The sequence below is a fragment of the Rhipicephalus sanguineus genome, chromosome 2 (genome assembly GCF_013339695.2).
Source record: "Rhipicephalus sanguineus isolate Rsan-2018 chromosome 2, BIME_Rsan_1.4, whole genome shotgun sequence".
Classification (NCBI taxonomy): domain Eukaryota; kingdom Metazoa; phylum Arthropoda; class Arachnida; order Ixodida; family Ixodidae; genus Rhipicephalus; species Rhipicephalus sanguineus.
Genome location: NC_051177.1, coordinates 24,845,178 through 24,861,431, shown reverse-complemented (window position 1 = coordinate 24,861,431; position 16,254 = coordinate 24,845,178). Strand labels below are relative to the sequence as shown.

Genomic DNA, 16,254 nt, shown 5'->3' with positions numbered 1-16,254 from the left:
TACGATAGCTTGTGTTCAACAAGGAGGGTCATATATTGAAGATTAACAGCCAATCAGGGCAAATCTCTTCTGCATTATTTTTTAATAAAGCCAGTCTCGAAATTTAGTAGACACACTGTGTATGTTATCACTCACACCAATATTGTTGCTTTTGTGACTGCATGTCATCTATAATGACAAACATTAGTAATGGTCAAAGAAATAGACATCTTACAAACGCCTTTTAATATAAAAGTTGGTTGAATTCTACTGCACATTGTAGTTATCACTGCTGCGAATGCAGTGGCATTTTTTCGACCTTTTTTTCAAGCTCTTCCATCTCTTTCAATGCTGTGGCAACAGCATGACGTAGCTTGTGGAACTCTGCTCGCTGAACCTGCACAATAATTCACAGAAAGAAAAGTTTGTTTGAGCAGCTTTATTTCAATGATGGTCAAAACACTGCCTAAGACAAACCATCATGCAAGTTCTAGGATAAAAGAGGTGAACTGCATGTGATATGCTTATTTACACGCACACACGCATGCACATCATAATATGCTCGTTTGTGGTGAGCTCCGAGTAAACGTGCTCATACAAAAGCGAGCCCCAGCAAAAACAGAAAAATGTTTTAAATGCGAAGCATTTCTTAGCGAACCTCAGGCACTTTGGCCGTTTCTATCTACGTATCTATCTATCTATCTATCTAAATAGCCGCCTACGTCTGGGCGCTCTCCTGGTCGTCTCCATAACTTGTAATATACCAAAATTGGCATAGCAGGGGATCAGTGTATGACGAACACGATTCACTGGTCATGACATGAATAACGCAAAATACCTGTCGTGTACGTCATGAAACCCTTTCTCTCAGTCACATGTGGCACATACCCGTAAACCAGAGTCAATGTTATGCGGGTATGTGCCACAGGTGATACAAAGTCTCAACCAACACAGTAGCCACGAACACACACATTGACACGCAAGGAAAGTGATGATAATAATAATAATTGGGGTTTTATGTCCGAAAACCACGATATGATATGAGAGACGGCGTAGCGAAGGGCTCCGGAAATTTTGACCATCGGGTATTCTTTAACGTGTACCGAGATCGCACAGAACACGGGCATCTAGCATTCTGCCTCCATCGAAATGCGACCGCCCTGCCGGGATCGAACCCGCGACCTTCGGGTCAGCAGCCGAGCACCTTAACCGCTACACCACCGCGGCGGACGCAAGGAAAGTGAGGAAACTGAAGACAGAACAACCCTGGAAGACACTCAACTACCATCCACTCGTCCACGTGGTCCACAACGTGGACCACGTGGATTACGCAAAAACCGGCGTGAATGCTTCCTACAATAAATCTGCTGAGAGAACCAGGCCTCTCATCATTACCGGTGACTTCAACATTGATTTATCAAGACCCAACAACACTTGGTCCTTATACTGCGTGAAAGACGGATTGGATGTGGAGAGGGCATCAAAAGATCTCGCTGCCACGTCCATGACAGGAGGCATCATAGATCATTTGACTCCTCATAGCCGCGATCATGAAAGGATCTGATTAACAAGTCCGGTCTAGCTGCTGGTGCTCAGTGACCACGGCGATGATGACCTTGTTCAAGAACTGTCAAGAACCCCTTCAACACATACACACGGGTTTGTTGTACGCTCTCCGTCAGAACGGACAAGTATAAACATAACAACTGTAACTGTGACTGTAACGTACGTGCAGTGCGTCTGCACGTGCCACTCGGCTGTGTATATATCTAGAGAAACTTTCTTGAATGAAGCTTAGTTGCCGGTAACGCCTGTCCTGTGCATCTATGTTCCTTCTTTGTCTTGTTCAGATTCGCGCTATCCAGTAATGAAGAATATAATCACTGCATATCATCTTACCGCGTCTGGTGTTGGTAACACCAATGTTTTTGCTACTATCGTTACGCAATTATAAACAACTGTTTATATAATAGATATGCGATGCCTCAACATATGAGCGTGCGTATGCCACTTCCATATTTCTCTAGCGTCATTCCGTAACATTTCGCTCAATATGAACAATTACGCCACAGTCACCATAACGCGCATGCTTCGCATAACATCGATTCCCACGGTACGTGGGATCTGCCAAATTTTTTTTTATATGTGCGTGCACTTCTTCTGATTTGTTATTAATCATCAAATCCATAGATATATTTCATTCATATAAATGTTCTGGATTTTTATATGACAACCCAATGCCTAAGATGAGGCGTATCATAGCAAGAAACGACAAATTAATTTTGATCGCCTTAGGTTTCCTTGAATCCTTTCTCCTCGAGAAATTTTATTGACACTTCTTGATAGACTATTAAAAATTGCCATAGGAAGGCTTCCGTGATCAATGCCACGCATTGTATCAAATAAAGGCTGAACTTTACTTTTCAGTAGAGAAATGCCAATAGCAAAATTTTGGATGTGAAGTGAATTCGAGTATCAAAATTTGAGTGCAAATCGAATAGAATATTTTTCTCATACTTCCAAGCCAAATTGCAGAAAAAAGTTGCAGAGCATCCCAAGCATATTTTTGAGATGGGAACATGAAAGCATTTCTTTTGGCTAGGTTGGTGTTGCAGAGGGGTGCTGCAAAGTGGTGTTCCTGAGTTGCTTTATAAACAATGAGGAAATGCCGAGGCCGAATTGTGTTTATTTACGTGATTCGATACAACCAAAGTGGTGTCAAAAACACTTTACATGTCCTCTTCCATTTGGCCGTCGAGGTGCTATAAATCACAACATTGGCGAATCTTCTGGCAATGTCGATGCTAAGCCTACAACGTAGGCATCGAACTCGCTGCAGCTACATGTTCCAAATCACTGCTGCTGCAACACTGCCTCCACAGAAGTTGAAGGCCAACTGATGTAGCGCACAAGGGCATGCTCCCTTCAAGTCGGGAGTTCTTCTACTGCGGGGATTTTCCTCTCCAATTACGCGGCTGCGAGCAGTTGCTGCAGCAGTTGTTGGTGCCGGCATCAGTTACGGTAGGAGATGTCACGCATTTCCCGCACATGCCTTTTGCGGACGCCACGAGTGCACGCTTTCGCAAACCTGACCAAGTAACACTTTCACATTAAAATGTAGTGCAAAACATGACCAAAAACAAAACAATTTCTTTTGCAAAGTAATAAATTTTACTTTCTATGAGGGTGCAATGTGCTTGCATTTTTATCAACTATATGGACATTCTCAGCGGATTTTTGCCGTCGCCGTGGTGTCCTGTATATTAACATGACGTCCTGTATCTGGACATTACATGTCCTGCATCTGCAAGCACAAAGACGTAATAACTGTGACAGTTGTTAGTTTACTCTTATCCTGTATACCTGTGCATTCTTTTCAAGAGACCTTCTTTGTGCTTCAGCAGTGCGCTGCAAGTTTCGAGCTTCTTGTCGTTCTTCGAGTGACATTCCAACTTCTTGCTATCGCATTCATTGCTTCGCCCTTGTGGCGAAACTGTGTTTTCCCAATAAGTATAAGCAGATGCTGCACTTCGCACTTTTACGCTGCACTCTTTCTAGGTGCACTGGTCAAGCTATAACATCAGGGTGTGGTGATGGCCGTTAACCTCTCCGGTAGTTCGATGTTCACGAGGAGAATGGAGTTTATGTACATCATTTAGAAGCACTGTGATTTGATTTTATGAGAATGAAACCGCTGTATTTATTTTCCGGAAGTTCGAACACTTTGAACAGTAAAATTACGGGGTGAATCGAATCGAACAGTGACCACTATTCGAAAAATATTCTGAAGTTCCAATATTCGCACAGCCCTACTTTTTAGTCATGTCGATTTGCAGCAGGTTAATAATAATATCTGGGGTTTAACATCCCAAAACCACGATATGATTATGAGAGATGCCGTAGTGGAGGGTTCCGAAATTTAGACCACCTGGGGTTCTTTAACGTGCACCTAAATCTAAGTACACGGGCCTCAAACATTTTCGCCCCCACCGAAAATGCAGCCGCCGCGGCCGGGATTCGATCCCGCGACCTTCAGATCAGCAGTCGAGCGCCATAACCATTAGACAACCGTGGCGGGGCAATTTGCAGCAGGTTGGAAAGTCTCAAGAAATTAAAGTGTGGTGGGTGCTATCGCTGAAACTGGCATTTAGTGCTACTAGCACATCATAAACCAAGCAACAGAGAATGTGCGCACCAGTTAACTTGACTACAATATCTCAATCTAGCAACAACAATGAAGACACGGAAGCTTGTTTGGTTGTCCAGTTTTGTGCTCTGAGGAGGTGGTGTACTTTTTTCTATAAGTAGCAAGCAAAAATATAAACAAAATGGAAATAAAGTTAAATGGTGATACAAACAATACAAACTTCACACAATAAAAGCTTGTTGAGAGGCATTATAAAATTTAACACACATTCAAAGTTTTAAAAGGCAGCAGGTAAAGCCAGCAGACCACTGCACATAGTTTTGAAAGGAAAATAAATGTGCATTTATTTGGCTCGTGACCCAAACTGGTCGTACCAGTTAATGTGAGAAGCATTGTCAGTGGTTGTCCACAGAGAACTTGTATAAGCTAGAAGTTGCATTTGGGCTTATAGAATAGTAACAAAAAAAAGGATAGACTTCCATGACCGCAACTTAGGATAACACGACCATAACATGGCCAGTTTCATGACCATGAACAGTTTAAGGAATTAGGAATGGATTGCCAGCAAAGGGCTAGTGATACATGCACAAATTTAGTGAGGATTCAAAAACTGGAAAATGGTGTGCTTGTTTGGAGGGGGAAGGGGGGGGAGGTTTGAACCGGCATTAGCCACCATTAGGGAATAACTGGCCAGGCGGTAACCCCAGGCACTAAATGGCACAAACTAGTACAGCACATTCTTGTTTTTGCAATCTTCTCTGCAAGACTCACTTCGAAAGTGTGGACTTCACCGTCAGATGTTTCCATCTCCATCTGTATGGCAGGTTCGAGAACCCTACTCAAGGCACTGAAAGAAGTGCAGCATCTCAGTTAGCACACAGCCTCTTAAGACTAATAGAGCACACAGAGTAGATCTTAGCACGTGTCCTCACTTTGTTGATATGGTAACATCGACTCTCCACTTCAGGCTCGCTAGTGTTGGGCACTTAGGGCCTTGTTCAACACTGTGCTGGTCAATATTGTCCCGTCTGTGAAAACAAAATGTTAATCAATGACAACATGAAGTGTTAAAAATGAAGAATGCTAGTAGCCCTGGTAAACTGACTATGAAATATGTATCTGTCGCACCTGGACCCAAAGACCACACTGACCAAGTCTCCTGCAAATTCTGGTGGGATACTGAAAAGTAACAAAAAAAAAATAATAGTAGAGGGTAACACTGACGACTAGTATGTCCCGAGTAAAATATGAACAACGATGATAGTGTAACTTTTTTTTTTCCTTTTATTTTTTCATGGAATTTACTTACCGCAGTGCATCAAGGTCTTCTCTAAAAACCTGCAGGAGGCAGAACAAGCAAAAAGAAAAAAAAGAGTTTAGACAAAGCAAGAGCTGATAACGCGAAATGACATTCACATAACACACCTCTTGCTTCAGTACCGAAGATGGTAGCTTCAAAGCAGCCCGAAGCAATGTGTGCAGTGCACTGTAGACCTCGTCCAACGTGTCTGGGTCAGCCGAACGGGATCGCAATTCATCGTAAACACTAGGGTTTACTTCTCTTCCTTCGAAGTCTGCGACGGCAACTGAAATAGGTGATAACTTTTAGCGCAAGCTAAAGAAACGAGATGCCCTTTGCGCAACGAGAATAATTAGCGCGTTTGTGGAATTAAAGCATAATGTACTAACAATCGAGAGCTCTATAAAGACACTGGTTATTTACTACGAGCTCTGCACAAACGGCTTTCGAAGCCTGGTTTCAGATATTGGGACCAGCTGACACGCCTACCAGTGAGCTTGTGGAGCTGCTCCGGCAACACTTAATGAAACACAGACACTCACCTTTCAGAAGGCCGCGGAAAAGCTGTTTCTCCATACTTGGTAGAAATTTTTTCAGACATTTTACTTCTTTCGGAATCGTAGGCCCTAAAAACAGCACTCTTTCGGTGGCAATGCTCGCTCCCGCCGCCATTTTTAAACACCTTCACGCAATCGACGCAATGTGGCTGCTATCGGATTTTTAGCGTCTTTGGCTTGGATTTGAAACGTTTATGTGGTTGTAATATGGCGGGAAACTATATGCGAAAGTGCGAAACATGTAATTTCGTTTCCTTTTTGGTTTTTTCTCCGTTATTTATTAAATTTTATTTTGACTTTTAGCGCGCTGGCGTTAATTCCTCACGAGGGTTCAATGGGGTCAGCTGTTGTTGGTTTTATTGCGACTACTCCAAGCCTAATGATAGGACAAAGAAGCTTTTTTTATGTATTTTTTTTATCTGGCAGCTACAGAGCTTCTATATGCTGGCAGCTCCAACTCTGGGTTCCACTTTTCTTACCTTGTATGTCTGAGACAGTGAAACAAACATTCCATTCGAAATAGAAATGCAGAACAATTGGTTCCCGCTACCACACATATGAAATGTGTGTACAATGTCAAGCAACGTCTATGCCACGGTGCTACGTGAAAATGCAAATACCAAATCAGATGCACAGTTGAGATGTAGGTGCAGTGACGTCGTGAAGATGAAGGCGAATGATGATTCTTGTTGAAACAATCGCGATGAGATGTGCATGCACAGAAAGTGCGACACATATCCAAATATATTTAAGGGTCTTAAACACACACACACACACACACACACACACACACACACACACACACACACACACACACACACACACACACACACACACACACACACACACACACACACACACACACACACACACACACACACACACACACACAGGGGACCAACAAAAATATTCGTATCACCAGAAAGCATGGAAAATTAGCATGCGACAAAAGAAAGCTGGCGTACATTTTCATTTATTGTTTTTCAGGGCGGCAGCAACGTCAGGAAGAACCCTGAATGATTGTCAGTTAAGTTTTTAGATGTCGGAAATCATACCAGCACTCGTAAATATACGGCCCGTACGCGCGTATTAGTGAACCAGGTGAGCAGCAGCACCTTCCATATATTAGTATACTTTTTTGCAAGACACCGGAGTACTGCGGCGAAAGTAACAAAAGAAGCGCTTTGACGCGATGGACCAAGGCCCCAAAATTACAGAATCACGGCCCTGTGTTATGATTTTGTTATCGCGGAGATGTTGGGGATGTTTTTTGGGAGATTTAAGGCCGTGCCCGCACAAGTGCGACCTCAACGGTCGCGCATGTTGACGTTGTGAGGCCTGACTCCTTCACCAAGACCGTCCTCGCCATCTTTCGGTCCTCGTCCACCTTTCATGGGATGTCTGATGCACGAGGCAGGCACGTGTAAACACAGTACAACGAGAGCAGTCCGCGTTGACGCGTTAGAAAAAAAAAGTATGTCCTCTAATGTCCTCTGTAATTTAAACGCGAAGGCACACGGAGGCACATAAGAGCCTCAAAGATTCGCACGCACAATCTCGGAGGCCGTGACATGTCTCTGAAGGTTTATTCTGACCGTAAGACAAGTTTTGCTTACACCGTGATTCTGACGATTTGGCAATGCGGCGCGCATGCCCACGCTTGCGTTCTCGCGCTCGCACGTGCTTGGCGCGTCTTCCGCGACAGCGCGGGCAGCACCCCTTCGTACCTGGGCGGTAGCGTACGTTCGTATCAAACGTCGCTGGGTGAAAATCGGTTCGCAACAACCGTACTCCATTATATTGCGGGCCAATGGGCCTTGGCCGGGACCAACAAAAAATTCGTATCAGCCTGAAATTTGTATGAGCTGTGATCGTATAACCGTGATCGTATAGCCGAGGTTTCACTGTAGTCACATTTAGCCACATTTAGAAATAGCCGACAAAGTGGACGAGGGGACGACAGCCGCCATAGCTCAATTCACTGATGCTACCGAGGACTTCTGATTTGGAGCAATTTTTGGAGCACCAAAATTTCCATTTTGGAGCACTTTGGAGCAGCAAAAAATTCCATCTCTGAGCACTTTGGAGCAGATAATTTTGCATCTGGGAGCACTCTGGAGCAGCTAATTTTACATCTTGGAGTGCACTAGAGAAGCAAATTGCATTAATATTCAAGCACCTGAATAATTATTATGGGGCTCTTATGAAGAGCTAGAAATATTCCAGAAGGAAGCTGACACGATGACAGAAGGAAGCTCTGTGTATGCATGAATTCATTCCTCCATCTCATTATCAGCTTACATGTCAGGTTATGGGAAAAGCTACTTTTATTCGTACGTAGTAGTCAAAAGAAAGTGGAAGGCTAGCACCTAATTCTAAGCAGGGGCCAGCAAGGAGATGGGGTAAAAGAAGACAGATTAAGAGAAAGCACACAATGAGAAGTGGGGCTATGTACAATCTTTGCAGTATTATTTATAGTCATGAATAATTATAAACAGAAAAGAGTGCTGCCAGCTCTCTGACGAGAATTTATGCATGCGCATGTGCACACATTTTAGCAACTTTTAACAGTAATGAACTTGCTTCACTGCCAATATAACAATAAAACTGTCACACTCTACCGTTCCCTTCCATATATAAATGCAAGCAAGCAATCTTTCAAACGAAATGCCAAAAATGGTGGAAGTGCCAGAAAATGATGGAAGTACTGTAAAAGAATAGGCTCCGAAAAGTAATAAAATTACAAAAAATGCCTACCAAATTTCAAAGGTATAGATGCCAAGAAACTGAATTTCTATTCATGCCAGAGAACAGAGTGACAACCAGTTTCCCAACAGTACATGCACAACAGTAACCAAGAGTAAGTTTAACCGAGGAAGCCACTGAAAATCATTTAGCGGATCCTGAAATGGTCTTGACCATTTTTTACAAACCCAATGAGCTGGTAGTATGGATCCTTCAGATCATTAACAGACCAATTTAAGTGCTTTCCATAGAGTTTGCAGCTTATTACAAGTTCTTCAACAGGTGCATCGCTGCAGTTTGCAGCATGCAGCCATGCCAAAATTTCAGCTGCCCTTATATTGAGACAGCATTGTTTTTGGACGTTACTTGTGCGACTGATCTGATTGGCTAATATGAGAGAGAAAGTGCGACTGGCTGGGTGGGTTTGTAATAGCACCTGGTGGTGCGGATATCACCCAAACACAGATCATGGCGTTCGTGGTGTGCAGCGCACCAGCAAAGGATTATGGAAGGCAGGGCTTAGCCGCTCAGCAAAGAAGTTGAGGGCAGAGGGAATAGCTTTAGAGGGACGTGACCTTTAGTCACCTTTTGCTCCCTTGATTCAAGGTGCTTCGCTTATATTATGGTGACAATTACTTGCTCTAGTTGTGGCCTCAGCCCTTATACAATTTAGAAAGAACTGTTTCAGGGACTCTTTAACACTTTCGTGACCGCACCTACTCCTATCGATAGTATGTTATCGATGACTTCAAGTTCAAGTTTTGGCACTCTCTGAGCGGTTCTGGACAGCTAACGCAATACAAAGGGTAAAATAACATGTTTTTTATCAGTTTTGTTTGCGAGTTTCTTTTTTCTGCCGCAGGGACACATTTAAAGCTCGTTCGCAGTCGGGTAGGTGAGCGCTTGTTGTTTCAGACTTTGCGTCGACGTCGCTCACGGGTGCTCCACAGAAACGGCGAATTTCGACAGATTCCGATTAATCTGAGCGGGAATCTCTGGATGATGGTAGCAGCACAGACACGGAAGACAACTTCGATTTGCCAGGCTTCAGTATGGACGGCGAAAGTGCATCAAACCTCCCCGGAACATCAGCAGCTATCCGCCGGTAAGTTTTGTCTTCTCCTCGGGTCGTTTTATCGCTGCCGCGCGTCGATGTAAACGTATCCCGTGCGTACTAAAAATAACAGCTCTTATCTGCAAGGTGTTAACTTCATTCGGGCGGGAGCATCTGGCGCCGGCTGCAGAAAGAGTGCAGTTCTCTCCGCGAAGACGGCGCGGAGTGGACTTTGACCCAATGCTCCGGTGTGCTGCGCGGCGGCACCTTCGTGTTGTTTTTCACCGCACAAGTCGTCAGAGAGATATTCAACCACACAGAGAAGTATGCGTGGATGCATACTTTTGAAAAGCCAACATACAATGAGAGGGATGGATCCATGGAGGGAGGTTCATGGATCCGTCCCTAAGGTCAAATTAGGGTGCAATTATGGATTTTTGCAGATTTGGAACAGGCTACACTGTTCATTTCAACGAATACACACGAAAATTGAAAAATACCAGAACTGCAAACTATGCTAGGAAAGCTGAACAGAAAAAAATTTTTTTTTTCCGAAACATGTGCAGCCAGCCTTTGTTTCACCGCATCGAGAAACTGCATCGCGCGGTGGCCTGATAGGCACTAGGACTTATATTTTTGTATTTATGTAAATATACTTTGTACTTACAGAGCTTATATTTCCACTATTAATCTAGGAGGGCTTTTCGTTCAAACATATATTTTGATTTTTTTTTTAATGTTTACCCTTTGCAGAGTAGCGTTGATGTTGTTATGAATCTTTTTTTTTCTTTTTGATGCATTTTTGTTTGTTTGATAATTTTTTATTATATTTGAAATAAATCCGTTGTTTGGAATTAATACTTTTGGAAAGATCAATTCTTCCTCTATCATTTGATACCCTACACTTTAGCATCAATTATTTTCTGTGGCAGGAAAAAAATATTTCCCGGACTAGCCAAAAACAACCGATTTTTCCGCGGTCACGAAAGTGTTAGGAGATCTGTGTGCTTCAGACATACCTAAGAGTGGACAGAGGCTTTGGAAGTATTTTTCATGTGGAGCATGAAACATTTCATAAATAGGGAGGGGAGGGCACGAAATATTTGCGGAGGTGTGAGTTTTAGTTAGGTTCCCTGTACCATGCAAGCTCACATTTCATGTACCATGTACAGTGTGCTTGCCTAGAAATGGCAAGGCAAAAAGACACAAGAATTAGACAACATTTCTGCAAAAAAGGAAAATGCAGTCTCACTGCCAAGTGTGATTTGGAAAATGAAGGAAATGTTGATTCGGGAATCGGAAAATGGTCCTCCTGGGAATGTGTTTTCTAGGATTACTGTAACATTATCAGCCATAAAGAACAAATGTGTGTGCACGGCCAACAGGCAACAGGCGTCTATCTACGCAAGAGGCTGATGCATATTGCTAACCCAGTCTATGGATCAGCGTTTATGAAGTTTTTCCTGCATAAAGATAACGGATGCTGAAGGCTCGAGAAATGACAAGCGGGTTCTCAGACCTTTCCTAGCCGAAAGGTGCTATGGCAAGATCAGGTGGAATGACGGAAGGGTAGGATCTGTGATGCCACCCACAAAAATAGAAGCATTGCCATGACTCATTTATCACTATAGCCTGTTAGTGAATCAAGAAAAGGCTGCACATTTTCCGGCTATGTGTTTGTACTTGTATCACCCGTATTATAACTGGTGCTACACTCTCGAGCAATGACTTTTTCCAATGCCCCTGCTTTATATAGTACAGCACAATTCATCATCGTAGGTAAGGGCATTTGCCAACATCAGAAAATTTCTTCTTTCATAGCATCTACCGCTTCTGGTCTAGCCATTACATGCACACGAGAAGCAACATATCCTCAAAAGCGAGAAGTTGAAAATGTCCTCCCCTCCCCCCTCTCCCCCGAGTAAGTTCAGTCAAGAATCAGTGCACAAGGAGTCAATGCATAACCTTGCATATTATTTTCATATATAATACATGACCAGAAAAAAAGGAACAAAGCCTGAATGAGCCAAGTGTTCCTTAGATCACATGATTTCTAGAAAGTGTGTGTGTTCCGACACACTCCACATCCTAGGGCAAATTCTTCACCCGTAGGTGGGTGCTTGATGTGAAGAGGGCACTCTTCTCCTTCTAGCTGCTTCGCCTTGGGTCCTGCACACAGCCCATCAAAAAAAAACTTGCATAAGTACCCAGTAGTGCACAAAATCAGAGCAGAACTCTGAACTAGGCATGCCAAACATGTAGCTCATAGAATGTATAGCAGGATATGTCTATGTGTGTAGCAACATCACTTGGACTTCACTAATCACACATTAGGAAGAACAATGAAAATCGAATAGATGTGCATAGGGCATTGGCACTGGCAATCAAAGCAAGCACCAAACTGTGATGACACATTGGTGTGGCCGTTGCTAACTTTGCTTACAGTGTCTTAGTGGTCGCTTCTCTACTATGTGTGGTTACTCTTTGAACCACATCGCCATGCCCACTCAATGGAAGCATGAGCAGCAAGTGAAAAACAAATGTGCAACTGTGGTCCCTGTAAGAGCATAAGCAGAAATACCCATGTCGCAAGGGCGCAAAAAATGACATTCAGTTGTTATTGCCTTACAATCCCAAAAGACTTCTTTTTTTTTTCTTTTTTTTGGCAGAGCTACCACGAGGCCACATGTAATGACATCTGACATCTGATGTCGATAACAGCATCTTTTGAAGTGAGTAATTCTAGGGCAATCATAAAATATAAACATGCATTTACAAGTTTAATCTGCTTCAAGACCAGTGAAGTCTGGAAGCTGGCATACTATGGTACCGTGAGCTTGAGTTTGTTGCTGTCTTTTGCAAGGTTGCAACTGACAATAGCTACTACAGCCATTGCAGGTTGAATCCAAAGTCCAGAAGCAACAGAAGCCTGTCATGTCAAAGCCATTGCTATGCCGACATGAAGAAGCTTGCCAAATACAACTCCTGACATGAACGCCATTGACAGTTATGTATAAAACATTCTTTACATGATAGATGCTATTATAGTACTTCAACTGTGCCGACGATATGCATTTTGCAGTGAGTTCTGGTGAATGCATCAAGTAGTGAATCACTTTAAGGGAAATTATATTAAGTTTGTTAGTGTGGCACCACACAAATGTCATTAAACCATAAGGCATTAGGAAACTAATGCCATTATCTGTGCTCATGTGGCCCAAGTATAATTACACCATTTTTATGCTAGAAGAAAGGGGGTGCCTTACCAGCAGGACAGCGAGGAAGCTGCTGTTTGGGCAGGTTGGCCACCCGCTGAAAATCGTCGTGGCAGGCATTGCAAAAGTGGGTGGTGCCAAAGCAGAAGAACACTGCCACTGAGCAGCAGTAGCGACATTTGTATTCCAGGAAGTCTGTCCCATGCTTGGGGCACATCTGCAGCAGAGAATGTGAACAGAAGCACTATCACAGTTAGCAGATGTGTTAGCTCTGACCATCCCTTTTCAGTGCCATTGTGCAAGTAAGCAGCAACCATGCACAGTAAAATGAACAACTACATCAAATAGCATCAGCCTGCACATTCCAGCCGATGGCGAGCACATCTGACCACTGAGGCACCATTGAAACCATCTAAAACTTCAACAAACTGACTGGTACAACAACTAAAAACGACAGAGTACTAGTACTAATGTGAGGTAGGAAAGGAAACAACCTGATAAGAAATGCACATCAATTTTCATCTAAAATGTGTGAAGATACAGTGAACCAAGCATGCGGTTTAGCTTGTACAGTCAAACCTAGTTAACGCTTATTCACTTCAGATGTACTAGTGGTTAAAACATAGTTCCAACGAATCCCTAACCAAGTAGCTCCTCCTACACCTAACATTTAGTGTGCACAGTGTACCGTGATAACTTTTGTGGTATGAAAGTTAACTGCACCCCAGTATTCGCTGATGCCACAAGGTGCTGCAAAAGATCTTCTGTAGGGATGGGCGAATATTCGGGCATTTCGAATATTCGAACAAATATTACAGTATTTGAATTCGCTTCAATACAAATTTAGATTATTCAAAATTTCGAATTATTCGAAATGAACGAATATATGTAAACATTTGACATATATGTAAACATTTTGTAAACATTTAAACATTGGACCAGGCGCTTGAGGCGTAGGCTGCGTGGTATCACGTTCAGGTCCTGGCACGTCTTCGTGAAGGAGAGGTGGTTCTTGTAGGTTGACACATCCCGGGTTAGGTTGACGTACCGCTTCGCTAGCAGGGTCCACAGATCATCGCAGCTGTTGAAGATGGCATACAACACATAGACAGCGATTCAAGAGACAACGTAAGACTCAAAGCCATTGGAATCCTCTCGAAGCTACCAGCTCGACCGCGAGGGAACCTTACAAAACCCGAAAAAGAAGCACTTCAAGAACTCCGAAAAGACTCAACCATAACCATCCTACCAGCAGACAAAGGTAATTCGACCGTTATACTTGATCGGAAATCCTATGAGGACAAGATAAAAAACCTGCTGAACAACCCTGAATACATGAAACTCACGAAAGACCCCACACCCAGGATTCAACGAGAGCTAAACAAGCTATTGGCTGACATTTTCAAAGACCACCCAGAATCAAGAACGCTGTACTTACGCCTCATATGCAGAAACGGTTCTGCGCCGGGATTCTACGGCCTTCCAAAGATCCACAAACCGGGGATACCGCTACGTCCGATAGTTGACTTTAGAACATCCCCACTTCGCATGCTGTCCGAACATCTACACAGGACCCTGTCACCACTAGTGGGGAAGACAGCCACACATGTAAAGGACGCCACCCATTTTGTTCAGCGCATGTCGGAGGTGACAATTGGCAGTGACGAAAGCCTCGTGTCTTTCGATGTAGTTTCACTGTTCACGAGCGTGCCCGTACCCCTCGCGGTCTCAGCTGCCCGAGCCGCCCTGGAGAGGGATGAGAACCTCAGCGAAAGGACGAACCTCAGTACGGACGAACTGTGCCTTCTGATGGAGTTCTGCCTCAACGCAACATATTTTTCTGTCGGAGGTGAATTCTACCAACAAACAAGGGGAACCGCCATGGGAGCCGCCATTTCAGCCACAGCGGCAAACTTGACGATGGAACACATCGAAACACGAGCTTTGGACACGTTCGCCGAACCACCAGAAATATTTTTGAGGTATGTGGATGACGTCTTTTGCGTGATCAAGGAGTCTAACATCGACAGTTTCCTGGCACACCTAAATTCGATGGAACCGGCGATTCAGTTCACCGTGGAACATGAAAAGAACAACGTGCTTCCTTTTCTGGATGTGCTAGTGAAACGGCAAAAAACGGGGCTGAAAGGACGTTTGAGCTTCTCGGTGTACCGAAAACCTACACACACCGGACGATACCTGCAGTTCAGCTCTAACCACCCGACTGCCCACAAAACATCAGTGGTCAACACACTCTTGAATCGCGCAGAGGCCGTCTGCAGCTCCAAAGAAATACGGAGGAAAGAAGAAAAAGCGATCACCACCGACCTCCTGGACAATGGATACCCGAAGAGCTTTATTCGCCGAGTGCGCCAGCGACGCCGGAAAAGCGTCCCCCATCCGCATTCTTCTGCAATGGGTGACACTAACAATAAGGCTTCCCCCAAACGTTCCTACCGCATCTCGGTCCCATACGTTCCGGGAATCAGCGAGCAACTGTCCAGGGTGCTGGGAAGAGAAGGCATACAGGTAGCGCACAAGCCCGTGTCAACAATCGGGCATCTCCTGCCACGGCCAAAAGACCGATTGCCGAAAGAAAGATGCCCCGGGTTGGTCTACGAGGTTCCATGCACGGACTGTGACGCCACTTACATCGGTGAGACAAAAAACTTCCCCGAAAGGATACGGCAACATCAAAACGACGTGCGTAGCTTCAACGCTGCGCGAAACGCCCTCGCTGAACACAGCGAAAAGATGGACCACCGCATCAATTTTGACGACGCCCGGGTCATCGACACGAAAGGCAACCACACAAAAAGGCAGTTCTTGGAATCCTGGCATATCCAAACAACACCGGGAAATGTCAACCGCTCAACTGGAACCTTGCCGAGTGTGTACGTGCACGGTCTACGGAACCAGTGGAAGAAACACCGCGGCAACAAGAACGGCGGGAAGAAGGACGATGGAGAGGGGGACACCACCAAAGAAACTCGCTAGCTTCGGAGCCGGCCGAACAGTCACCCCTGAAGAAGGGACCGAATCGGTCCCGAAACGTCGGGTCAGTTTTATAGCTTTTAAAGTTTAACTTTAGCAAAGTGGCTGGAGAGTTTATTATTTTTCGTATGAATTTTTCACCCAGCCAGACAGATCTCTGTCGAATATGTTACGCGCTGAATACGGCCAAAAAGCAACCCTGCTAGCGAAGCGGTACGTCAACCTAACCCGGGATGTGTCAACATACAAGAACCACCTCTCCT

At 44.2% G+C, this 16,254-nt stretch overlaps 2 protein-coding genes across 2 annotated transcripts in view; both read right to left on the bottom strand.

Annotated features, from left to right (window-relative positions):
- Window positions 1-244: 244 nt before the first annotated feature.
- LOC119382558 (COMM domain-containing protein 5) lies at window positions 245-6,139 on the bottom strand. Its single transcript, XM_037650307.2, has 7 exons — window positions 5,969-6,139; window positions 5,552-5,712; window positions 5,436-5,464; window positions 5,255-5,305; window positions 5,059-5,154; window positions 4,898-4,973; window positions 245-376 (listed from the first exon to the last, which is right to left on the bottom strand). Exons 1-7 carry the CDS (start codon window positions 6,096-6,098, stop codon window positions 266-268), a joined length of 654 nt encoding a protein of 217 aa, XP_037506235.1. The 5' UTR covers window positions 6,099-6,139; the 3' UTR covers window positions 245-265.
- Window positions 6,140-11,734: 5,595 nt separating this feature from the next.
- LOC119382556 (E3 ubiquitin-protein ligase MYCBP2) overlaps window positions 11,735-16,254 on the bottom strand; it is a 130,594-nt gene continuing 126,074 nt past the window's right edge. The window contains exons 77-78 of the mRNA XM_037650305.2: window positions 13,049-13,214; window positions 11,735-11,951 (exon numbers count right to left, since the gene is read on the bottom strand). Of these exons, the coding sequence (XP_037506233.1) occupies window positions 11,836-11,951; window positions 13,049-13,214 (282 nt within the window). The 3' untranslated portion in view covers window positions 11,735-11,835. The remainder of the gene's footprint in view (window positions 11,952-13,048; window positions 13,215-16,254) is intronic.